A 26,059-nucleotide genomic window follows, 5' to 3' on the forward strand; every position below is an offset into this window, starting at 1 on the left:
TGCAAGGACACCAAAAAACTCCAGATTTTACAATCTAAACACTAATGTAAGGCTTGGGTCCACTCTCATGTACAGTGATGAAATCCCAAATATTCTGTCTTTTACATATCAACATGTTGGGATTTTACCATTTTTCCACTGTTGTCCTTTATTCTGCCCGAGTTCTAATCCAGGACCCCACATTGTGTTTTGCTGCCTTGCCTCTCTAGCCTCCTCCAGTGTGTGATGCTTCCTCAAATTTCTTGTCTTTCATGACCGTGACACTTTTGACCATGACACTGGCTAGAGGTTTTACAGAATGTCTCTCGAGCTGGGGTTATCTAGTGTTTTCTCAAGATGAGAGTGAGGTTATACATTATTGCCCTTCTTAATGCATACTGTCAGGGGGAACAATATGTCAATAAGTCCTATTACAAGTGACTTGATCCTTGGTTCAGGTAGTTTCTGCCAAGTTTCTTGTCTATTACGTGACTATTTTTCTCTTTGTAATTAATAAATACTTATTTTAGAGACAATACTTTGACACTGTGCAAATATTCTGCTGCTGCTTAAAGTATTGCCCCTTAATTTTAGCATCCACTGTGGATTGTGCCTACAACAATTATTACGAAGATGTTCTAATTGTAAGCTTCTATTTTCTTCACTCTGTCTACTTTTACTAATTGGAATCCTTTGGAAGCAAAGAGTTGTCCCTTCTTCCCCATTTATTCACTTTATGTATATGCACATGGACTCCAGGGGATGCATATATATCTAGATATCTATAGTTATAGATATAGATATCTATATCTATATATAGATATATATTTAGGGGTTGAAATCCAACACTATCATGACTTTGTTGCTCAAAGCATACTAGCTATGGACAAATTCTTAGAAATGCACAACCTGCCAAGACTGAATCAGGAAGAAATAGAAAATATGAACAGACCAATCACAAGCACTGAAATTGAAACTGTGATTAAAAATCTTCCAACAAACAAAAGCCCAGGACCAGATGGCTTCACAGGCAAATTCTATCAAACATTTAGAGAAGAGCTAACACCTATCCTTCTCAAACTCTTCCAAAATATAGCAGAGGGAGGAACACTCCCAATCTCATTCTACTAGGCCACCATCACCTTAATATCAAAACCAGACAAGGATGTCACAAAGAAAGAAAACTACAGGCCAATATCACTGATGAACATAGATGCAAAAATCCTTAACAAAATACTAGCAAACAGAATCCAATAGCACATTAAAAGGATCATACACCATGATCAAGTGGGGTTTATTCCAGGAATGCAAGGATTCTTCAATATACGCAAATCTATCAATGTGATAAACCATATTAACAAATTGAAGGAGAAAAACCATATGATCATCTCAATAGATGCAGAGAAAAGTTTTGACAAAATTCAACACCCATTTATGATAAAAAGATATCAGCTCGGTGCTTTGTGACCGCCTGGAGGGGTGGGATAGGGAGGGTGGGAGGGAGGGAGACGCAAGAGGGAAGAGAGATGGGAACATATGTATATGTATAACTGATTTGCTTTGTTGTAAGGCAGAAACTAACACACCATTGTGGAGCAATTATTCCCCAATAAAGATGTTAAAAAAAAAAAAAAGGGAAAGCATACTAGCTTTGGCCATTGGGAGGGTTAAAAAGTTGACTGCATATACACTAATCCTTGAATGTGCACGCACACACGTGCACGCACACACACACACACTTTTTTTTCCTGTATCTATGCATTCATACTGAAACCTTGAATGCCAGTCCAGCACATAGGGTCATTATTATAGTCTATACCTTTTTCTTGTTTGTAAACTTCTTTCTCTGACAGGGAGAAGCCTGGCTTTCATTATCTGCAATATATTTTCTTGGTTTGGCCTTATTATACACGTAGTTTCAGAGCTGGTAACGCATACCCCTGTGAAAGGAAAAAAAGAAATTACCAAGTAGAGTACAGTATTTGTATAGTATTCTTTTTGTCTACTGCCTTATGGTGTCCAGTGAGAACCCTCTTCCAGAGTGACTTAGGTCATCCCCTTCCTTCCCACCCCCTGCAGTGTGGTTATGTGATTCATTTGTAGTACAGTCATCCTCATTTGTCACAGTCTGCATTCCTCCTTGCTTTCTCCCCACCTCCTGGGTGATAGTTTTTATAATTTTACATGCAGTCAAATTGCCTCTGTGCTTTACAGTTCCAAGAGTTTTGACAAATTCAGAGAGTTGTTTGTCGATCAGCACAGTTTCTTACATAACGGTTCCATCACCTCCCAAATTCCCTTATCTTGATTCTTGGTAGCCAATAATTTCTCCACCCCCCACCCCCTGGCAATTATTTATTTTCTGTCCGTATAATTTTACCTTTTCCAGAGTTTCATGCAAGTGGGATCATACATTATGTGGCCTTTGAGGCTTCTTTCACTGACCAAAAGACATTTAAGATTCATGCGTGATATTGGGTGAATCAATAGTTTGTTCCTTGAATTGGCTTCGTATGGGTATACTATAGATGTGTATCATTTTTCCAGTTAAAAGACCTCGGGGTTGTTTCCAGCGTGGGGTGATTATGAATACAATTCTATAAACATTCACATACAGGCTTTTGTGTAAAACTAAGTTTTCATTCTTCTTTGATAAATACCGAGGAGTAGATTTGCTGGCTTATATGGTATGTACATGTTTATAAGAAACTAGCAAACTGTTTTCCAAAGTGGCTGTTCCCACTAACGACATACGAGTGTTCCAGGTGCTCCAAATCTGTGTCATTTGTCATTATAGTTCCATAATGGCTACAAATAAAGTAGTATAGATGGGGACATTGGAGATGATGGAGAGATAGCCCTGGCAGCTATCAAACTGTGTGCCCTGTTGAAGGGGAGGATGGGGAGGGGCGACATTGGTGAAAGTCCTGGGTCTGTGACATAGGGTGAAAATCTGCCCATCCATGTAAAACACCACTGAGTGGAGAGAGAAGAAAAGCTAAAGTCTTAACAAAATGGACGTTTCTTCATGTTTTATTGGACACTGTGACCCTTTGAAAGGTACATCAGCAGCACTCTTTTTAAACAGCCTTTTTGAAGTTTGCTAACTTATGATGACAAGGTTCACCTTCCCCTTCTCTGATGAATGTTCAGAGGTCTCCTCCTCGCTTCATATTACCAGACTCCTCTCACACAGCGATTCTCAGAGAGGGCCTTAGAAAGGAAGTCTGTAAATCTGATGTATTCAGGGGCTGGGCTTCCCAACCTCTGACTGCTAAACACTCCCCTCCTTACTTCCTGCCATGCAGTCTTTGTTTTTAATATTCTTTGATTTTTAGAGCAGTTTTAGGTTCAGAACAAAATTGAATGGAGAGTACAGAGAGTAACCTTGTACCTCCTGCCCCCACAGATGCACAGCCTGCCACTATTGATTGCCCGCACCAGAGGGTACCTGTGTCACAATGGGCGACTTGACACTGACACAGCATAATCACCCAAAGTCCATGGTGTACATTAGGGTGCACTCTTAGCGTTGTTGTCCCTGCAGGGTTTATAAACTACAAAGCCTTTCTGTCTCATTCTGTGGTCTCATTCTCCACAACAAGGACATGCAGGGAGACAGGATGGAGATGGGATGGGGTGGGGGTGGAAATTTTGTCTCCAAATGCCCTGCTTCCTTCATCCGATTTATCCAAGTTTGGCTTAGTGGAAATTCATTCTAAATCTGGCAGATAGTTAAATAGTTAAAATATTACTAGTTTCCAGTGCTGTTAAAATGTTGTGTGACTCTGTGTGTGTGTGTGAGAATTATGTAGAGCTTATCCTGGAAAATACTTTATTAACAAGATCTCTTTTCCAGAGAAGATTTGTTGCAGAAATGATTTCATGAAAATTCATTTAATGATGCTCTATTACTATGACTAATATATCAATTCAACATAATTTTCTCTAATATGAAAGTAAATAAAAACAAACTACTTCCACATAATGAAAAGTATCTTAACCAAATGTTGACGGACTTGTTCTCAGTTAAGTATATATTTTGAAACAGTTCTAAAGCTACTAAAGACTGAAAAGATAAAATAAATCATATTATCCCATAATGCATCATTGATCAAAGAAAAAACACCCACTCAGATTTTAATTCATTAGGAAAGTCTCAGCATTTATAATTGCAGTCTGTTCTTTCTACTTCACTTAATGGCACCATTCCTTCCCTCCTTCCCTTCTTGGCATTTGTCTTCACACTGGAGGAGGAGGACATAATTGTGCCCATACCAAGCCTGATTCTTCTTCTGCACCTTGATTCTGGGAGCAGCAATTAGGTGCATAATTACCTGAGGTTACCGTGAAAATTTTCTTCAGAGCTGTCAGTCATTCCTTAAACTACTCTCGCAAATGGTTTTTCCTTTTTGGAAGTACTGTCATTCGAACCACATTATTCGCCCCATCCAAGCTCTCCATTCTCTGTAAGAACTTCTAGGGTGCTTGTGAAGCTTTAGAGGGCAAGTCTCATCTCAAATCATACTACTCGTAAGCTTGAAGCAGATTACGTTATTTTACAATCCTTGCTACAGGACAGAAAGTGAGTGCTGAGTAGGTAATTCTCCTAATTTGAAAACAGAGAAACAGGTACAGAAAGAGATTGAGCGACTTAGTAACAATCCCTGACCTTTGGTTAGCACTTTTACTTTGTGCGTTATGTTGTATCACATGACCTGATGCTCAGAGCAAAACTTTTGAGAGGTAGGAAGAGCAGATATTCTTTGACAAATGAAGACACTGAGGCTCAAAGACAAGAGTCACTTGCCTAGGATGGCACAAGTAGAAACTGGTTTCATTGGAACTTGAACTCAGGTGCTTTGATTCCCAACCCACAGAGCCTTTACTTGTCACACCACAATGCCTCTTTCTAACTTGAATACAGCGAAGAGCAGTGTAGCCATCTTGACACTACCAACCAAAACTTGACTCAGGGTTCACTATGCAGATGCCTTGAAATCTAAGGAAAAAAATACTGTTGTATTGAAAAAAGAATCCATGCATCATTTTCAATGAAAAGAATCCATGTATCATTTTCAATGGTGTTCTATTAGTCCTAAGGCACTTATAAATAACTCATATATGAATAACCCTATAATTTCCATAATTATAAACACATGTACAAATGATAGCAGATTGAGGCAAGCTACCGGAAAGTATGTTTGGATTAAAATAGTTCGGATGGGAATATACATTATGCAACTCTCAGAACGCATATTAAAGAACAAACTTGGTTAAAGTATTAATACAAAATGGGTTTTAAAATCCTGATTTCCTGGGGCTTCCCTGGGGGTGCAGTGGTTGAGAGTCTGCCTGCCAATGTAGGGGACAAGGGTTCGAGCCCTGGTCTGGGAAGATCCCACATGCCGCGGAGCAACTGGGCCCGTGAGCCACAACTACTGAGCCTGCGCATCTGGAGCCGGTGTTTCTCAACAAGAGAGGCCACGACAGTGAGAGGCCCGCATACCGCGATGAAGAGGGGCCTCCGCTTGCCACAACTAGAGGAAGCCCGTGCACAGAAACGAAGACCCAATGTGGCCAAAAATAAATAAATAAATAAAATTTAAAAAAAAAATCCTGATTTCCTGTAACAAATTTTCTAAATCTCGTTTAAAAATTTAAAACATGATTTTTTTCAGCTCTCATAAACTTTTTCTTCTACCATAGAAAATTGGTTTTGCCCTTGGGAAACCAACGTTCTGTTAGTTAGCTTCCTTTTAAACATGATTTGATGATTAGAAGGCCTTCACCGTGGGAGCGATCCTGTGGAAGAATTTATGACCTCGGGAATTTGTACGTTCAAAGATATAACCTGGAGGAGAAGGATAACCAGGCAGGGCAGATTTCCTGTTTCTTTGGTGCACACTCGGGAGAGTACACGGTTACGTCATCAAATGGAATAGAACCCTTAAAGGGAACATTTACAGGTTTGCAACTCTCTGTTGGAATCAATTCATGTGGCACATAGTGAGATCTGAAAGTGCTCAAACCATCAAACTTTCCAGATGGGTTGGGGATCTGCTGCTCCTGCTTAATATTAATAAATCTTTGACAACAACTTTCCCATGCTGGAAAATCTTTCTTCATGGTGCTTTTTCCTTGGGAAGGAACACTGTTATTTTTTCTACGAGAAGCTGGCCTGATGGGAAGGAACAACACGTCTGGCCTCATATGGAACATAATCGATGTGGCTTGTGCTGTGTAATTGCACGATACCTGCGGGAGGGACATACTCTTGTACTTTCTTGACTTCGGGTGGTGGGATTTCCCATGGTTGAAAACTGTCACGGAATTCAGTGCTTCTTTCAAATTGAGCTCTGGTGTATGGAGGTCTGCAGATGTTTGCATTTTCACCAACAAGCCCCTGGAAGTCATATCAGTGAGTTGTGAGATCCTCAAAAGGTTGGTTGGTTGGTTGGCTTGTAAACTTCTTTTGGCCTCGCAAACTTGAATTCTAGCTGATGAGGTACGTAATCAAAGTGATGACTTGTATCACCATTAAAGGGGACTGTAGAATGTTTGACTGCAGGGCTGGGTTTAAAGCTTTGCCTAGGCTTTATCTCACAAGGTACACAGTCATCCTGAAATGTTGTTTACAAATTTCACAGTAGGGGGATAGTAAGTTTGTTCTTGTTTATAAAGTTCACTTTTCTGAATGTCCCAAGCTCTATAATCATCTTGAAAATTAAAAAACAACAAAAAAAGAGCATGTATAAATACTGAAGAAAACAACCACCTTCTAAAAATCATGACTGACTTTTCTCATTGCCATCCTTTCATTTTTTAGAAATCTGAACACCAATCAAGTATGAAGTTTCACTGATTCCCCTCAGATTTACGCTTTTTTCTTCACTTCCACTTTCCTTTCCCTATACTCCAATTTAATACGTGTAACTTTCCACTTTAAGATTCTTGTGATTACATCAGGGAATGGAACATCTGAGCCTGATTGTTGATAGTTTTTGAAAGCCAAGAAGGTTGTGTTTTGGGTGAAGACAGAGTTTAGGAGATTATGGTTGTGTTCCCAGGAACTGGTTGGGATTTTTGCTCTAACTTACAAAATGCTAAAGTAAAACATGAAATCCAGGGATTACCATAAAATCAAGGGCCCTGATGTGTGGGCAAAAATGATGTAGGTATTACTCCTTGCTTCGAAGGGACTCCTCAAAGAAGAGAAAATTTCAACTCCACTGTACCCTAGGAAGCCTACTGGACTCCCTGAGCAAAGACACAGGCTACAGGGTAACTGGTACTGTCCCAGAAAGATCACTGGCTTCAACTTTTCCTCTGGAGAAAACGGGCTTCAAGGCATTCCTGAACGATAAAGGGTCATCTAGAGGTGAGGGGCCAAAACTGAGTGCTTTCTAAAGTGTTAGAAATTGTACGTGGAATTTAGAAATGAATATCAGAGCTGAGTCTGGGATTTAGTGTTAAATACCTTAATTCTGCTTCTTGCAGCTTACCTAAACCACGCATGGAAAACTGAAGTGCTTATATTTCAACTGAGGGTTATTTAGGTTTTCCATTTCTAGATAAGAAAGGTGGAAAGCTGAGAACTACTACAGAATTGACTTCACCCCAAAATATGTATTTCTAAATACCAAAAATTAATTTATAAAAGACAGAAGATATACAAGATAAAGAATTGGAATCTAGGCTAAAGTCCATGCACTGTTTATTGGAAAGGCCAAAACTCAGATGCTTGTTATGTGGATACCTCCTTTGAGGAGACAAATTCCTCAGCCATAGGCATTTCTGCCAAGATTGCCAGGTCTTCAACCAAATGATTACTCCCACCACCCTCAAGCTACAAATGTGTGAATGAGAGTGGACACCTGACCTAAGAGCAGGCAATCTGTAGGGTAGTAGAGACCTGGCAAGAAACAACTTGGCAAGAAAAGATGACCTGGGTCAAGCACATTCTCGTTCTTGTGAACCTAAATTTGAAAATACGGAGCCAGATAAAAGTGGGAGAAGAATGTAAAAGGATGCCATGAAGCAGAAGTGGAGAGCTATGGTAAGTTGAAGACTTCACAATAGACTTGTAAGGAAACAGAGATGATACATGGTCAGGGGAGGCCAGTTAGTAGAATGGCAGTCAGAGAAGACGTGTAAAGGGAAGTGAAGATGCTGTGAGAGAAGCCATGTAGCTCATGGCAGAGATGAAGGGAGCAGCTCTTCCCTCAAGCTTCCTCTGTACCCGATAGCTTACCATTTCCAGTTCACATAGAGCTTTACCATAAACTCGCTTTTTCTTGAGGCACCAAGAAGGAATCTCTGTTGTTTGCAATCTAAAGTATAAAATTACAGCACTATTTTTCAGTAACTAAAAGGAAACCATAGGATGTTATTGAAGACCTATGGTTCCCTATAAACATACAGGGAGAGCCTTTGTTGCCAAAATGTCTACAAGAAAATGATGTTAATTTCATGAGAGAAAAACAGAATATTTCTCCCTTAACAAACAACTTTGGTTTTCAAAAAGGAAGCAAGAATTTGGAGACTGAGAGACAAGGTTTGACAGCATGTATCAGCAAGAATATCAATTTCAGATAACTGCAGAAAACTGATTTGCCTCCCATAAATATTCCTATGCTCATATGCCTAGAAAATTTATTATTTGCTCTAGAATATTTATTAATAACATTCTATAGCAATGCCTTAAAACATCACAGTCTTTATTAACATCATCTATTCTTAGTATCTTATGACACTTATGGAAAGAAAATATAATGCCATCCACATCTAACAATGCAGTCTGCTCATTTGGCAGCTACAGTATTACCCTTGTTAGATAAGGGCAATCCAGTTGCCTCAGCTCATTCTTTTGCTTTCTAGCCACTAAAATCTAGACAGGAAGCTTGCTTTCTCCTGAACAGTTTTAAGTCCATGAGGTGCTTGCATGTGTTTGCTCACCATGAACATTTCTATGCGGAGCTCCATCTCCATCCTTATATAGCGAGCTGTTCTAGGTTCTTCTTTGAGGACAAAAGTCCTCAGCTGCATATGTGAGTTCTTTTGGTAGTTGGGACTCTGTTCCCTGTGTTGTCTTATGGCACTAAGGAATTGGGGCCAATTTTTATAAAGTCAGAGGGCTCTACGCTTTCTTTCTCAATCTACAGATCATCAAACGAGCCTCACAGTTTTACCCCTACCTATAAGCTGATGACTCCCAAACTTGAATCTCCACTCCAGACCTCCCTTCAAATCCAAACCAACATATCTATCTTCCTACTAGACACCTCTATACAGATGTACAAGAGGTAAACTGAAGTTTAGTATGCCCCAACTGAATTCACCATCTTGCTCAGACTCATACTCCCCACAAATAACACATCAACAAGAAAACACTATTTTGAATTTGGTATCTCAGGTAAAGGTTTCACCCAGCTAATCTTCTCTCCCTCACTCCCTTCTCCCTGTTTCAAGTCGTTTTCCAATCCTGTCAATTTTACTTCCTAAATTTTAATTTTTGCCTTCTTGAGGCAAACATGGAATGAACAGCAACCTGATGAAATCATCAAAGATAAGAATAAGGAAATAGAAGAAACAATAATGTAAAATAAGGTTCTACAGAATCTATGGTGAGATCCTTATTTTCATTCTTGATATCTGTAGTTAGCGTCTTTTTTTTTTTTTCTTGGTCAGTGTGGTTAGGGTTATTCAACTTCATTATCTTTTAACAGATTCAGCTTTTGGTTTCATCGATTTTCTCATTGTTCTTCTGTTTACAGATTCATTGATTGCTGCTCTTCATTATTTCTTTCCATCTACTTTGCTTTGGGCTTAATTTGCTCATTTTTCTAGTTTCATAAGATGGACTCTTAAGCTGTTAATTTAAGACTGTCTTCTTTTCTAATACAAACATTTCATGCTATAAATTTCCCTCTAAGCATTGCTTTAGATACATCCCATACATTTTAATATCGTATTTTTTCATTTTCATTAAATAAATATTTAGGGCTTTGTGGGCCATATGGTCTGTGTTGCAACTACTCAGTTCTGACACCGTAGCATGAAAGCAGCCATAGATAATACGTAAATGAATGGCATTGCTGTGTTTCCATAAAATGTTATTTTTGTGCAATTTATAATTTGTATTTGAAAGCTGGATATTGTGTGTAGCACAGTAGAGACTGGGATAAATAGTATTTATGTCCAGAAATGGATATACATCTTCACTTGCCAGGGCTTTAGTGAAGGGGGTTAAGTCAGCTCAATCAGCAGCTGAGCTAGATTTGGCTTTTGTTGTTGCTAGGCTTACCTTCAGCGTACCATCAGCTTTAAATTCCTTTGGCATTATCTTGTGCTTTGGAGCGGGGGGAGAGGCGGGCTGGTTTTCTTAATTTCTGCGCCATCCTCAGCTTTAGGCATTCTCTTTGCACCTGCACCTCAGAGAATGTCTCTCTGTAACCTTGCTTCTCTCCAATGGTACACTGTTGTTGCTTGTTATTCAGTGCTCAGTAATCTGGTGGGTGTGTGTGTGGATAGGGTGTTCCTCTGTTGTCCAGGTCCAGGCTCAACTCTCTTTTTAAAAAAATAAATTTAGTTATTTATTTTAGTTTTGGCTGCGTTGGGTCTTTGCTGCGCACGGGCTTCCTTTAACTGAATTTATCTTTAGAATTTATAATTTAAGAATTTATCTTTACTTGGTTTTCAGAAGTTTAACGACAGTTGCCAGACGTGGCTTTGTGTTTATTCTGGGGTTGGTTGAGCTTCTTGAATCTGGAGCCTGATTACTTCATCAATTTTGGAAATTTCTTGACCATCACCTCTTTAAATATTTCCTGATTCTTCATAGTTCTCATAATGTTTTACTCTGTGCTGGATGTCATGTATAAGAAAACCATAGAAACTAAAATCGATGTTATTTTCAACAGAAGACAGCTTGCTCTTTCCTATGTTACGCAGGTAGGATATGGGGCAGGTCACCTTAATCCAGTCAGGAACTGAGCGCGGCTGGCATTCAGCGGCACCTTCAGTTAGACATGGTCTTCCTCTAGTTACAAGTTTCTCAAGGACAAGACCTGTGATGTGTTTGTGGTTGAGCCTTCATTTTAGTGGGACTTTCTCCCCTAAGCACCTGCTCCCAAGTGAGACTGTGGGATATTTCTGTGGGCTCTTTCTAGGCCAGTCCTCTAGCCCACCATGCCCCCTAATCACTCAGCAGACATCCCACAAGGAAAACCAGTCACACATCAGGGGTATTTACAGATTCCAGTTGGTCACACTGGCCTACATGTCAGTTGCTCCTTCCCCTAGGAGGGTCTCGCTGCTGATGCTACCCTAATCTTCAGCCTTGGCCTAGACTTGACAAATGCTCCCAGAGAAGTACACAGTTGGCCATCTCAACTTATCTAGGAAGGGCTCCCCTGTCTCTGTAATTTTAGTTCTTTGCTTCTATTTAAAAAAGGTTTTTAAAAATTTATGTATTTTTTTAAACTGTTTCAGTGGAAGTAATGGCTCTCTGCCATCTGCTATATCCTATCTGGTAGCAGAACTCAGAAATGTTAGTGGCTACCAGAAAAATGTTAAGTTCCTCAGTCTGACAACCAAGACTTCACAAGCTGATCTCAACCTACATTTTTGGATACACCAATCTCTTAGATCCTGAAATTCTCTGGTTCCCACCATGTTCACTGAACAACTCTCTTATTTTTCTGGCTTTATGATTTTTTTGCTCATCTCATCCTAGCTTTTAGGATATCCCTCCTCTTTCTATATATCAATACTTACTAGTCTGTGATGCATTCCCAGACTAGCCTGGAGTGATATCTTGCTTAGTCTAAGTGTTTGAAGCCCTAATTGTTCTATTAATTTTCTAGTGAATTATTCGCCCCTTCTTGTGATATCTCATATTTTTATTTCTCGGATGACTATTTAATTCTTCAGGCTATTATTGCTCTTTTTTATCATCTCAACTGTAAAGTTTCTAAATGTCAACAACCATGCTCAATTCAGATCTCTATTCCTTATAGTGCCCTGCACACAGAAGAGTAATCCCTAAAAAGTATCAAATCAAATACTGACCTATTTTCATTATCTACATTTTAATCTGAATGAATTTCTAAAGCAAGGCTGCTAGGGGTAGGTATGTTTCTGTCTAAGAGCCACCAGTTTCACAGAACCACATCTCCAGAATCTAGATGTCACCCTTCTCACCATCTTGTAGAGTTTTTCGTTTTTGTTTTTAATCATATCCCATTTCTGCCTTTGCTCTGTTCTCTAATTCTTCGGTGACAGTGACAGAGTCTCTTCACATTATGATTTCTCTTTAGCTACAGACCTGTCCTTCAGTAGGTATCTACAAAACCTGCAGTACAATCATCACGCAGAACGACGAATTATTCCCTTGGCCCTTAGTATTTGTTGTCTCATGCCTGAAAACCTGGAAATACAAGGATCACTTTTCCTCACTAGGGAAGATGAGGAGAGAGAAGGCCAGAAGGAACCCAGGAATCCTCAACATTGGATTACGGGAGTGGAAGTACAGGAATCTATAAGAAACCCAGGTAATGAGAAGCCAGAACTAGTGTTGGTGTGTATGTGTGTGTGTCATATGTAAATAGTCACAGCATCAAGGAATATCAGTATTGTTGTATTTTTAAATAGACTATGTGGGGAAAAAAAGAAAAAATCTTACTACGGTTGTTTAAAAGACCTAGTACAGACATTTCACCAATTATCTTTTATGTCAAATTATTACACAATACACTATCCCCTCTGCATACCAATAAACATATATCTTAGCAATTACTATATGCTATATTAGATTATAACAATATATTTGTTCACCACATGCATTGTCTTAAAAATGTGTGCTTTGTATAGATCTCCCTCCTGGGCTGACATATAGATCACAGCATACTGATACCATATACTTTAGTTACCCATTAAACTGGTAAGAGTGACATTTAAAGAAAAAGGATGTATTCAGTTATTACCGGTTTAAAGTATAAATCATTACTTTTATTGTGGATGGCATCACTCATACAAAAGGGCTTTATATTAGGACATACCCATTCAGTTATGTCACATATCTAGTGAAAAGGCTTTAAGCCTAAATATGCAATTACATTATTAACAAAAAAAATACAGAAAAAATATGAACAAGATAGCCTATTGTTTAAAAATAAAGGACCCCACTCCCTGCCAAAAAGTAACAGACTATTATATAATCAGATTGATTTTTGGAAAGAAACTGGTCGTACGTTGTACAGTCCTTACTCTTCCAAGTCAGTTGCCAGGAGGCAGAAGGTATTCCATGCTGGAAGTCTCGGAGGAGCAGGTTGCCTATGTGGTGCTCCAACACTGTCTCACTGGGTGGACAAGCCTATTGTATTCTGAGGTTCAGTATCAGGGACCATCTGCTAACAGATGCAAGCTTCACCCTCTATTCCAGCCTTTATCAGTATAAAGGGAGTATTTTGGTTCTCTACCTGCTAACTCTTTTGCTTTACTGGTTGGTTCAGAACTTGAATGGAGAAGAGGGTTGCTCTTTATTTGACTTTCTCAAAGGCTCCAGTATGCTCAGTAAAGTTTCAACTCATTCTGGGATGGAAGGAAAGGAACAGTACCGACTACATGTGGCATAATGTGACAGATATGACATATTGCTTGTTCAGTGGTATCCTTTGTTTTCATGGTTTGAGATAGAGAAAACTAATTAAGTGGCTGAATTTGGACAGGAATCCAGGTCTCCTAACTCTCCATCAAGCAAATAGTCTGTTTTTTTCTCACTATACAATACTATTTAGACAACAGAGAAAAAACTTTTTTCTTAAGCCACGGAGACTTAAGTTTGGCAATGCACCAAAATCATGATTTGATGTTAGATCTCAAAGCTGGAAGTAAGTTTTTGCTTTTTGGCTCTTTAATTTTTGAAATGGCAAGTTACCTTTATAGGCTGGGACAGTATCCAACTTCCCTTTTTTAACTTGTCTCTCCAAAGGCTGAGCTATTGCCACACGCTGCACTCTACAAGAATTAAGATGCCGTTTGTAGGTAGTACCAAGATCAATCTCCCCCTGCTTTTGTTTATATTCTTCTGGTGCATGGTGAGGCTGTTTGACTATTTCATAAGGACGAGAATCCGACCTGAACTATATACATTTGAAACATAGCTTCACAGGTTCTTTTATTTCTAAGTATTTCAATGCAGTATTAAAATTTTCCAGACTTTTTTTTACTTGAAAAGTCTAAGAAGATATTAAAATGGTGATGGTTGATAAGCTACTTGAAAGAGATTATTGAATTCCTTTATGTCCTATCCAGTGACTACATATAAGAAAAATAAATGTCAAAAATCCTAGTTTTCAAAACAGCTTTACAATGGATCCTCAGTTAATTGGATCTTACATAAATAAAATCTTCAAATAATTGAATTTTTTCCTAACCTGGAAGGAAATCTTAGGTTAAAGATTCAATGAATCTGAAAACAATTTTAACTATATCGCCTGGGTCCATTTTGTCAAAATCCTTATTCATCCTATTAAAGACTCTAATAAACTATTTGGGCATGCTCTCTTCTTGAAGTCATGCTGTCTTTTTGCTCCTCATTAAGTAATCAATTAAAGAAATAATTTATGTCTAAACTCTGGCCTTTAGACATGAATCATATTCATAGTGTTGATGTGGGTCTTATCCATCTTCAGATCCCCAGAAGCCCTTGCCAGGGATAGGAGTCATATGGTACCCTAGCCACCCTGGGCATTATATAACATTATGTGGCAGAGGTTGTACTGCAGACACTGAGGTTGTCTGGTGGGGTGGTGAGACCACAGACTCAGACTGATCAGACTACCTGGGTCCAAATCCTGGCTCTGTCATTCACCAGATTTATGATGTGGGGTAACTTACTCTGTCTATGCTCCAGTTTCCTTAGATATAAAATAGGACAATAATACCATCTACCTCATAGGGTTGTTTGAAGGACTGACAAATGCATGCATGTACAGCATACACATGAGTGTTTAGTACACAGTAAGGATGATATGTTAGCTCTACAAATTACTAAAAGTCTTCAAAATTGCTTTTTTTCTTTGGGACACTATGGACTGTTTCACTCATTGTATCATTTGTTTAAACCAACTTGTATTAATCAATATTTTCTGTATATGTCCATAAGCTCCAAAAACCAAAACTCACTGAATCCCTTCTCTAGTCACGATATAACCTCTTAGACTTGTTAACTCCATTTCCTCACCCCCATCAACCCACTTCAACCTGGTTTCCAGCACTGTCACTTCTCTAACACAGCTTGAAGGTGCACCATGACTTCTATGTGATTAAATCCACCAGACCTTTTTAGCCCTCATCTTACTTAACCTCTCAAGTCCTAATTGACATTATTGCCCACTCCCTCTATTTCTGAGAAATTCTCTCTCCCTGCCTTCCTCATTATTTCTTCTTGGTCTCCTACGCAGCTTCGCCCTCCTATAGTCAGTCATGAAGTTGGGCAGTTCCTCGACACTGGGGCTACCCACTCTCCTCTTCTCACCCAACGTTCCCTCCTGAGGACAACGCCTCTACTCCCACAGCTGCAATTACTAACTATATGGAAACACCTCTCACTCGTACGTCTCCACTCAGACCTCCTCTCTTAGCTCCGTACCAGTTTTTACAGTGGCCTGTTGGATATTCAGTGGTACCTCAAAACTTAGTATACCCCTAATCAAACTATTTCCCCCCAACAAATCTGGGCCTATTGGCTTGTTCCCTATTTTACTGACTGGCATCACCATCTCTTCAGCTGTACTCAGAAACCTAGGACTAACCCTTCACGCCTTACCTCCCTCCTACATTTTGTTCATCATCAACTCCTGTCAATGTTGCCTCTTAAATATCTCTTAAATCTGCTTTTCTCTCTCTCATCACCATTCCAAGCTTTCATAATAGCTCATTCAAATCAATTCAATACCTTCCTAAACTCACTTACTAGTTCTCTCTCCAATCTTTTCTTACATTGCACCCAAAGTAATCCTTTCACACATAAATTTGATCAGGTCATTCTTGCCCTCATCTCCCTAGCCTCTTCCTCACCTCTCTTTCGTACCCCCCTCAACAAACAAACATACAAACAAAAAACAAGAAAGAAAAGAAACTTTCAATGGCTTCTTATTGCTCTAAGGATACAGAAAAAACTGAACATGGCCTCTTTCACTAGCTTCAAATCACACTGTGCTTCCTCTTGCTTCCTCTGCTCCTGCTGGCCTTCTCTGACAATTTCCTTCTTTTCATGCTCCTTCCTGCTACATGCTGCTCTCTCCTTGGAAGGCACTTTCTTACCGTCTTAATCCAGTTAATTGCTTTACAGCCTTCAGATTTTAGCTCATTTTTCTCATTTCCCTGATAAAGTCAAGCCTCTTATTCTGGATCCGAAGTTACCTTGCGCCTATCCTTCATAGATTTGATCACTGTTGCAATTTTATACTTATTTTGAGTGATGTTTTTGACTGCCACCTTCACGAGACTGCAACGTCTGTGAGCACAGAGATCATGACTGTTTTGCTCACCACTGTATCCCAGGTGCCTAGCATAGCACCTGACACTTAACGAATGCTTATGAAATATTATTGAGTGGATAAATAATAGTAGAAATCCCATACCTCTGCTTCTCAAGACATCTGAGTTGTTCTTTGCTCTTCCCAAATACCAGCTAGAGAGGAACAGGCTAAAACGCAATCAGGAAGTAGAGAGGACAGAGAAAGCTTAGAAGTCTTAGTTTCTCTAGTAAGATTAGTTAAGAGTTAGAAAGTTTACCTCCAAACCCAAAGCAACTTTCTATGGAGAAGTAGTAAAGGGTAAATGCACTCTTCATCTGATATATCCTAAAACATTTGACATGTCTGGAATCATACTTTCAGGGCAGACTTCCTGCCAACTCTGGCAATCTACTGTGCTACAGCTGTAATGCTATAAAGGATCAAAAGTCCGGTACAAGTCCAGACATCTGCTCTTTACACAGTCTCTTCTTATATTATAGAAAAGTATAGAACAGAATGACACGATTCTTTGTTTGTACAGATGAATCAGCTGCTTTCTACTGCCTAGTCAACATGGTCACCATGAGGGAGTCAAGCAAGAGTTCCAAACCCCTCGAATATGGCTCTTGGAAATACTGCTAGTTCCCTAGTCAAACTATGAAGAAAAGATCTAATGTTTTAGTAAGTGGAAAGATGATTTAAGAAATGGAAGTTTTACTTTTGTTGGCATATTTGAACCTTTTGGGAGTTGGGACATTTCTTTTTTTATTTTATTTTATTTGTTTACTATTACAGGCTACTTGAACAAGGCAACTGAGAAAGCCCAGAATTGAAAAGCAATTGCCTTTTAAAGAAAGATGTGGCAGGTTAAACTTTCCTGGTTTTAACACTTCGAGTTGGTTAAATGCAAAATCTTTATTCAATAAATATGAATAGTGTGAAATTTATTTCAAATTTCTGTTATGAATCATTAAGGCATCAAGAAAGAAAGGAATAGGAGCTTCCCTGGTGGCACAGTGGTTGAGAGTCCGCCTGCCAATGCAGGGGACACGGGTTCGTGCCCCGGTCCAGGAAGATCCCACATGCCGTGGAGCGGATAGGCTCGTGAGCCATGGCCGCTGAGCCTGCGCATCTGGAGCCTGTGCTCCACAACGGGAGAGGCCACAACAGTGAGAGGCCCGCGTATCGCAAAAAAAAAAAAAAAAAAAAAAAAAAAAGCATATTCCTGGGATCCACTTCATTGTCTACTGACTATTTTAGGTGGAGCTCTGGAATCTGCAATTTTAACCTTTCTAGATGATTCCAAATCACACCAAAGTATGAGGGAAGTAACTGGAATCACCAAAGCACTGCAAGAGTTGTCTGAAATGTTAAAGGTATAAGTACTGCAGTAAAAGTTTGAAGGTCTCCACCTTTGCTAGGTAAGTAAAATAAACTCTGAAATGAAAAGAAAATGGATAGCACTAAAAATTAAAGTTGTTACAGAGCATTTCAAAAACCCTAAATTATAGAAAGCTGATGTATGAGTTCCTGGAAAGCAAGAACCTCTCTTTATTGATAATTTTACACTTAATGCCTAAGACTGTACCTTGAATACAGTGTACACATTAAGAAAATAGAGAAAAGAACCCATTGAACTGACAAAGATCAAAAAAGCTGAGTCCAAACGAAAAGTTTAGGCTTAAATGGACTTTTTTGTCTTTCACACACTGAGTAAATAGTGAGTGCCTACTATGAGCTAGTAGGCATTGTAACAGGTTTCTGGAAATAGAATGCTGAGGTAAGAACAGACATAGTTCCTGCTTTCATGGAACACTGAAACTAATCTAATGATAAATAATAGGCAGATGCTTTGAGAACTTACATAGGGGACCTTTACCTAGCCTGAAAACTGGATGAGTGTCAGTGAAGCCTTTTCAGAGTGATAACTGAGTTAAGAGCTATAGGTTGAATAGGCATTAATTAGGGTAAAGAGGCAGGAAAAATTCCACGCAGGTAACATAGTATCTTGGAAGGCTCTGTGACAAGAGAAGCCTGGTACTTCCAAGAAATGAAACATGTCCTATGAGATGTAACCGTAAGAGTGCAAAGGGCATTACAGTGAAAATAAATCAGAGAAGAAAGCAGGGAGCAAACAATGAAGGGATTTTGGTATACATTAAATATAATGGGAAAATATAACAGCAGTTTTAGCAGGGAGGTGACACGATTAGATCTGCATTTTAAAAAGGTCATCTTACTCAACATCGCTAAGTATTTAGAGAAATGCAAATCAAAACTACAATGAGGTACCACCTCACACCAGTCAGAATGGCCACAATTAAAAAGTCTATGAATAAAAAATGCTGGAGAGGGTGTGCAGAAAAGGGAAGCCTCCTGCACTGTTGGTGGGAATGTAAGCTGGTGCAGCCACTATGGAAAACAGTGTGGTAGTTCCTCAGAAAACTAAAAATTGAATTACCATATGATCCAGCAATCCCACTCCTGGGCATATATCCAGACAAAACTCTAATTCAGAAAGATACATGCACCCCTATGTTCATAGCAGCACTATTCACAATAGCCAAAACAGGGAACCAACCTAAATGTCCATCGACAGATGAATGGATAAAGAAGATGTGGTACATATATACAATGGAATACTACTCAGCCATAAAAAAGATCAAAATAATGCCATTTGCAGCAATATGGATGTGACTAGAGATTATCATACTAAGTGAAATAACTCAGAAAGAGAAAGATAAATACTATGTGGTATCACTTATATGTGGAATCTAAAATATGGCACAAATGAACCTATCTACAGAACAGAAACAGATTGACAGACATAGAGAACAGACTTGTGGTTGCCAAGGGGGGTGGGGGATGGGGAGGGATGGACTGGGAGTTTGGGATCAGCAGATGTAAACTTTCTTTTCTTTTTCTTTTTTTTTTTTTTAATTTATTTTGGCCGCACCAGGTCTTAGCTGCAGCATGCGGGATCTCCAGTTGCGGCATGAAGGCTTCCCAGCTGCGGCATGTGAACACTGAGCTGTGGCATCCACGCGGGATCTAGTTCCCCGACAAGGAACGGAACCCGGGCCCCCTGCCTTGGGAGCACAGAGTCCCACCCACTGGACCACCAGAGAAGTCCCAACAGATGTAAACTATTATATATAGGATGGATAAACAACAAAGTCCTACTGTATAGCATGAGGAACTATAGTCAATATCCTGTCAATAAACCATAATGGAAAAGAATATAAAAAAAGAATGTCTGTATATGTATAACAGAGTCACTTTGCTGTACAGCGGAGATTGGCACAGCATTGCAAATCAACTATACTTCAATAAAAAAATAAAATAAAAAATAAACAGTACATAAAAAGGTCATCTTGGCTAAAGTTAGAAAACAGATCAGAGATGCAAAAGCTAGAGTAGATACAAACATAACCATTAGGAAGCTGCTGCATTCCTCTAGGTTCTGGTCACAATGGAAAACAGATAAACACAAGAGATTTTAGGAGGTTAACAAAAACAATCAATAGAACTTTTTATATATCCCCTTTCCTTCTCATTTTTCTCATTTAACTTAATTCTCATCTTTCTGTTTTCCTCAAGTTGTGACTCAACTAGTCAACTGGTTCAACTTAAATCAACTAAATAGTTTAAAGAGTTTAAAACAAAAACACCTTATTAAAACCAGAAGAGTGGGACTGGGATTGACATATACACACTCATATGTATAAAATGGATAACTAATAAGAACCTTCTGTATAAAAAATATAAAATAAAATTCAAAAATTCAAAAACCAAAAAACCCCAGAAGAGTGGGGAGAAAAATAGGTAAAGCAAACAGTTTCTTGATACTTACTTAAATGTTGTTATTCCTTCCATTTTACAACGATATGCTGGAAATTCTTCCTTGGGCTTCAGACTCTGAGGTGGAAGAACACTGCCATACGTAGGATAGTTTTCCAAATATTCAGCTGTGGGACAAGACAAGTCAGAATTTTCATAAATCCTTGTGGTTTCATGTGGGCAATGATGTCGCCTATGCAAACATAAATAACTTATCATAGTTTAACGCACATGAGCAATTGTATATACACATTGCAGAGAAAACGATATTCTGAGATGGATGGTTGTTTTGACTGATATAGTGAAAGAAACAGACATTTGAAAAGATTTAGTTACATAGTATGAAAAAAAAAAGATTCAAACAGCAAGATGAAAAAGTAGCAGATGCAGGTCAAAATTTCCCTGAAGTGGTCTCTTTGACAATCTTGATCCTCCTAAAGAGAGGCAATGTATTGAAATATTAATGAGTTTGTTCTCCTTGGTTTTTTCCCCTCCTTTATTTCAAGCAGGTAGTCAGGACCCTGACATTTCCTTCTTGTAGGACTTTTGGAAGGGCCGAGGATATAAGCTGCCTGAAGTCAACACGTTCTCCTGTCTTTTTAAACACAATTCATGAAGAGGTGAAATCAGATGTCCTGCTGGAAATGAGGTCCTAAGAGGAAACAGGTGGTCCTGAACTGCAAAAGAGGGAAGAGGGGACGATTCCCCAGAGAGAGGAAGGAGGTAGAAGATGAGGGGGAAGGAGTTCTTAGAAGAGCAGGCGTCTTTGCCCCATTCTATCAGTGATCCAGGAGGTGGCCGGATATCAAGAGTTGGTTAGGTGGAACCCTACAACAATGGCTCCCAGCTTTGCCAAGATTCTTGTACCTCAAACATAAACTTCAAAGCAGCGGTGGCACCACTCTTGAAGGGATTATGTGAACTCCAGCAAGAGACATTTCAGTGGGAAGCATTACCAATGTTTAAAGCCCAGAGAAGACTCCTCTTGCATTGGCAATGCCTCTGCTCCCTGGACCGTTTTACTGCTTGGGAAAAAGGAAGCCTTCAACATAATGAAGACTGAAATTTCCTGACAGCTGGATGGGAAAGGAACTTAGGTTGGATAGAAATTAATTTAAAGATTAGAAAAAAAAATTAATCAATTTTTTTGGCCATCAGGGTTTTCACATATGAATCAAATCCTCAAAGGCTGACTTATCTTCTAATCTACATCCAATTAGTAATTAAAAACAACATTTACCATGAAACTACGGGGAAACTGCTTTCCATCACCATGTGAAGTGTTTTTCCTTTGGAGGGGATTACAGTACGACAGGATTGACATATTCATAATATTTATTTAGCAAATAGTCGTCTAATCCCTGGGTCAGCAAGGAAGCTGAGGAAGGAGATGACTGCTTACAGCTTAGGCAGGGCTCACTGACCAATTCTGGGTTTCAGGAGACTACCTACTACCTTTTCAGTCCGTCAGATCCCAAAGGAAAGCAGTCTGGATGGGACTGGGAACGGGAATATGGTTAGGCGGGGATGGAAAGCTAGGAACAGAAGAAAGCCTAACACAGGTCGAAAACTCATAGACTTGCACACCGTTCTACTCTCCTTCCGTTTCCTTTTATTTATTTATTTTAAATTTTGTGGGCATAGGGGCTTCCCCGGTGGCGCAGTGATTGAGAATCTGCCTGCCAATGCAGGGGGCACGGGTTCGAGCCCTGGTCTGGGAAGATCCCACATGCCGCGGAGCAACTAGGCCCGTGAGGCACAACTACTGAGCCTGCGCGTCTGGAGCCCGTGCTCAGCAACAACTGAGGCCGCGATAGTGAGAGGCCCGCGCACCGCCATGAAGAGTGGCCCCCGCTTGCCGCAAATAGAGAAAGCCCTCGCACAGTAACGAAGACCCAACACAGCCAAAAATAAATAAATTTAAAAAAAATTTTGTGGGCATACACTCTCCCCGTCGGATCAGGTCTCCACACTTGGCAGCCTGACATCCAGCCGCTGCTACACAGGTGTATATCATCCGCCTGGCGCCACAGCGTTTCAGTTTGCGCCCGTGGATAGGAGCTGACAAAGCAGAACTGCTTAACCCGCGGTAGCTGGCGGGTGAACAGCGAGCATCTGCGGACTCGGGGATAAGTGGGACGTCGCTGGGCCCGCGTCCTCCACCTTGGCAGGGCGGCCACTCTGAGGGCTCCGTTCCCCGAGACCCCAGCTCGCTTCCAAGCCCCGGCGGCCGCCACACCGGCCGTTTCTTACCCGCAGGTACAAATCTGACACAGACACCAGGTCCTCATGCTCCCGGCTCGCGGGACCAGCTCCACAGCTTCTCCGCAGCCGCAGCTTCTTCAGCTCCACCGCGCCGGGCTCAGTACAGGTAACCGGCGGGGCGCGCGACTAACGGATGCTCCGCCTGCTTCCGGCGACGCCAGAGACGCAGGCGGGTCAAAGGTCGTGCGTTCTCAGCCCCGCCCCCGGCGCGCGGGCGTAAGGTGGACGCGGAGGTCAGGGGGCTTGTGATACGCGTGGTGTGGTCGGCGCTGTGATTCGAGCTGGGCTGGCTGGGCGGCGGCAGCCGGTAAGTGCGGGCCCGCAGGCGTCCGGGCGTCCTCTTCCGCCAACTCCAGGCAGTGGGGGTCCCGGGTCGCCGCGGCGGCAGGGCGTGGACGGAGCTAGGAACGAGCCCGGGCTGAGAGCGGCTGCCGTGCGAGGGTAGTGTCTGGGCCGGCCCGGCCGTTTCTCAGTGCAGACCCGGGATTCTCAAAGAAAAAGGAAGTGAGGATAAAGGGAATGTAGAGTTGAGGGTTTGTTTTTTCTTGGTTTCCCCAGTGTGGAAAGGAATGGAACACGTTCAGTACACCTGCACGTGACCCCAAAATGTAGTCGGGAAGCTGGGTGTTTTACCTCCAGTGAAAGCAAGTGGGAGTAATAGGAGAGGCTTGGAAAAGGATCGAGCAGGGGAAGAGAGAGATATCGGCATCTTCTCTCCCTCCTGCATAAGACCCTTCCAGTATGTAATCACTGACCTGGAGAAATAATGCCCGAGTACACAGTACGGGGCAGAGTTCCAGGTGTCACTGTGCACCCAACCCCCACGAACTTTGTGATTCATCGCAAAGGGCCGATCCGGAAGGATGAGTAAACTCCGCAAGTACAGTCGTGGTACAGTATTTGTTGAAGTGCTCAAATTGGACTTGGGCCTGGATGGGTCTGTCCCTTCAGTAAGCATCCGTTGGGTTATTACTTTAAGGGACTCGAGAAGTCTTGTCAGCTCCCAGCAGTAGACACTTTTATCTTTTAACGCCCCGATCTTCAGCCATTTGTAATACATGTTTACCTATTAGTCACAGGAAATAAGTGACCATGGTGCTGAACAGTTTGGATAAGATGATTCAACTCCAGAAGAACACGGCTAACATCAGGAATATCTGTGTTTTGGCTCATGTTGACCATGGTAAGAATCCTTTCTAAATGGCTTATTTTCAGTAATTAAGGGGGTGTGTCTCCACACGTGTCAGTGGAGTGATGCTGTGGGCAGTTGAGAGTGATGCTTGCTAAGTGGCAAGTCTTATTTCCTTTAAAACTTTGCTGTGGGAGGAACACAGCTAACTAGTGATTGTTATTCTTCTATGTAGTATATTTTGTTGTCTTTTAAACGAGAAGTTGAGTTTTTTAGTATTTGTCAAGTATTTTGAAATGGCTTTGTAATATAATACGTCTGTAGCCTTGACATAATGTCCTCAGAACCTGTGTTATGTGATTCTATTTAACTCGTCCGATGTTTATTGAACATCTGCTAAGTTCGAGGTATTTTGCTAGCTATGTCAGAAGGTAAGGATTTATGCACAGGGCACCAGCCCAGCTATATAGAGAGGTGATTTGGGGGTTGAGGCAGCACAACGTGAGGCAGGCAAAAAGTAGACTCTAAGGGTTGAGAGAACTGGAGGGTCGGGAAGCTAGTAATGGGTTAAGAAAAGGGCTTTATAACAGTGTTAGAGATGACCCCCCGGACGGGTGATTCAAGATGGCAGATGGGGGCACACATTTCAAGTGGGAATAATGTCAGCAAGGGGAGAATGAAATGTATGTGACCAAAGCACGGGACATGAGAGGGGGACAGGGATGCATGGCGCTTAGCTTCTCACAGACATTGCTTTCATACCACAGCATTGCCTCCTGCTAAGCCCGCGCTTGGTTTCAGACTCCTTCTTAGTTCACGTAGCCACAGCAAAGTGATAGGATTGGGAGTGTGAAATAAAACCTATATACCATCCTGAAGGTGAGGGAGTAAGAGAGAAAAGTGAAGAGGTAGGCTGGGCTGTATCTTAAAGAGCCCTTCATGCCAGCTAGGCACAAGGATATGGGTTAAGTGCTCCAGCTCTGGAGTTAGACAATCTGAGTTCAAAACTCCATTTCAAGTTACTTTGCCTTTTTGAGCTTCAGTATACAGCCTCTGTGTACTGGAATAAAAACCAAACCTACCTTATAGCATTGTGAGGATTAAATGATGATAAGGAGAAGCCCTTGGCAGGTACATGCTTTATCATGAAGATGATCATTGGCATTTATTATTAGGTAATAGGGACACATTGGGAGAACAGAATAAAGCAGGGATGTTGTAATCAAATAGTACTTTAGTAAGAATGCTCCGGTGAGAGTGTTTTGGATGGATTGAAGGACAGAAAAGAGGTTAGGTGGCTATTGCCATTGGTAAAATAGTTGAAGTGAAGTAGTTACGGGAACTAGAGGGAGAGGTGATGGATCACTTTGTAGGTGAAGGCAACTGAGAATGAGTTTTGTATACAAATCTGGTGGCTAACCCTACCCCATGAGTTTCTATAATTATGCTGCTCATGTTTTGAGGACATGATGTTTGACAAAAGTATTTTTTTTGCTTTGTGAATTAAATCATGCGGCAAGTCAGTGGCATGTGTGTGTACAGCAAATTACTTTAAAATTTACCATTTAAAAGTATGTTAAGATAATACTATCCTAGAAAACCTGTGATTCATTTATTCATTCAACAGATAATTCATTGAATGTTTCTTATATGCCAAGCCTTGTTCTGGTCCTAGAGATACAGTTGTGAATAAAGCAAAGTCGCTGCTTTCTTGACACTTGCATTTGGGGGGATATATGCTCTCCGTACTTAGAATGTTCTACTCCATTGGAAGCAGGAAAGTGATGCTCTAGGGTTATATGCTAATACATAATATTTACATGACAAGCACGTAATACAGTATTAAAGTTCCAAATGGGTACTTGAGTATCATAAGAATTTCTTTTATTATTAGAGTAGATTCCTGGGTTTATGTTTGGATACTAGGTAGCATTGGTCACTGCAGTGTAGCTGATGCCCTCCATTGGCTTGCAAACAGTAGGAGATATGGGTAAATTTCATGAATTTCTTTGCCAAATGGGTATTTTCTTCAGACAGTTTAACTGGCCAAAGCCAGCTGAGGCCATACATGAGGAAATATGGCAAAAGATAATGTTCCATTGTTTTTTGGTGATGTTTTACCCAGTATATCATCCAGAGGAAAAAATGATTGCTGTGCTATCCTTTTGTCACGCTGAGCTATCAAGAGTTTAAGTTTAGGGCTTCCGTGGCGGCGCAGTGGTTGAGAATCCGCCTGCCGATACAGGCGACACGGGTTCGTGCCCCAGTACGGGAAGATCCCACATGCCGTGGAGCGGCTGGGTTCCTGCGCGTCCGGAGC

The 26,059-nt window shown here is 40.7% G+C and overlaps 2 protein-coding genes across 3 annotated transcripts in view; one reads left to right on the top strand and one right to left on the bottom strand.

Moving 5' to 3' along the window:
• Positions 1-5,756: 5,756 nt before the first annotated feature.
• On the bottom strand, positions 5,757-22,720 carry SAXO2 (stabilizer of axonemal microtubules 2; the record flags this gene model as incomplete). Its single annotated transcript, XM_082647457.1, is given in 9 exon segments — positions 5,757-5,852; positions 5,854-6,168; positions 6,170-6,397; positions 6,401-6,427; positions 6,429-6,612; positions 6,614-6,698; positions 13,919-14,118; positions 20,359-20,538; positions 22,599-22,720. Coding segments are annotated over 9 exon segments (1,353 nt in total). The 5' UTR covers positions 22,637-22,720.
• A 94-nt stretch (positions 22,721-22,814) lies between these two features.
• EFL1 (elongation factor like GTPase 1) overlaps positions 22,815-26,059 on the top strand; it is a 136,991-nt gene continuing 133,746 nt past the window's right edge. For both annotated transcript variants that reach the window (XM_082648564.1, XM_082648565.1), the window contains exons 1-2: positions 22,815-22,917; positions 23,684-23,793. In XM_082648564.1, the coding sequence (XP_082504690.1) occupies positions 23,703-23,793 (91 nt within the window). In that variant the 5' untranslated portion in view covers positions 22,815-22,917; positions 23,684-23,702. The remainder of the gene's footprint in view (positions 22,918-23,683; positions 23,794-26,059) is intronic.

This window comes from Grampus griseus, assembly GCF_964374135.1.
Source record: "Grampus griseus genome assembly, chromosome: 2".
Taxonomy (NCBI): Eukaryota; Metazoa; Chordata; class Mammalia; order Artiodactyla; family Delphinidae; genus Grampus; species Grampus griseus.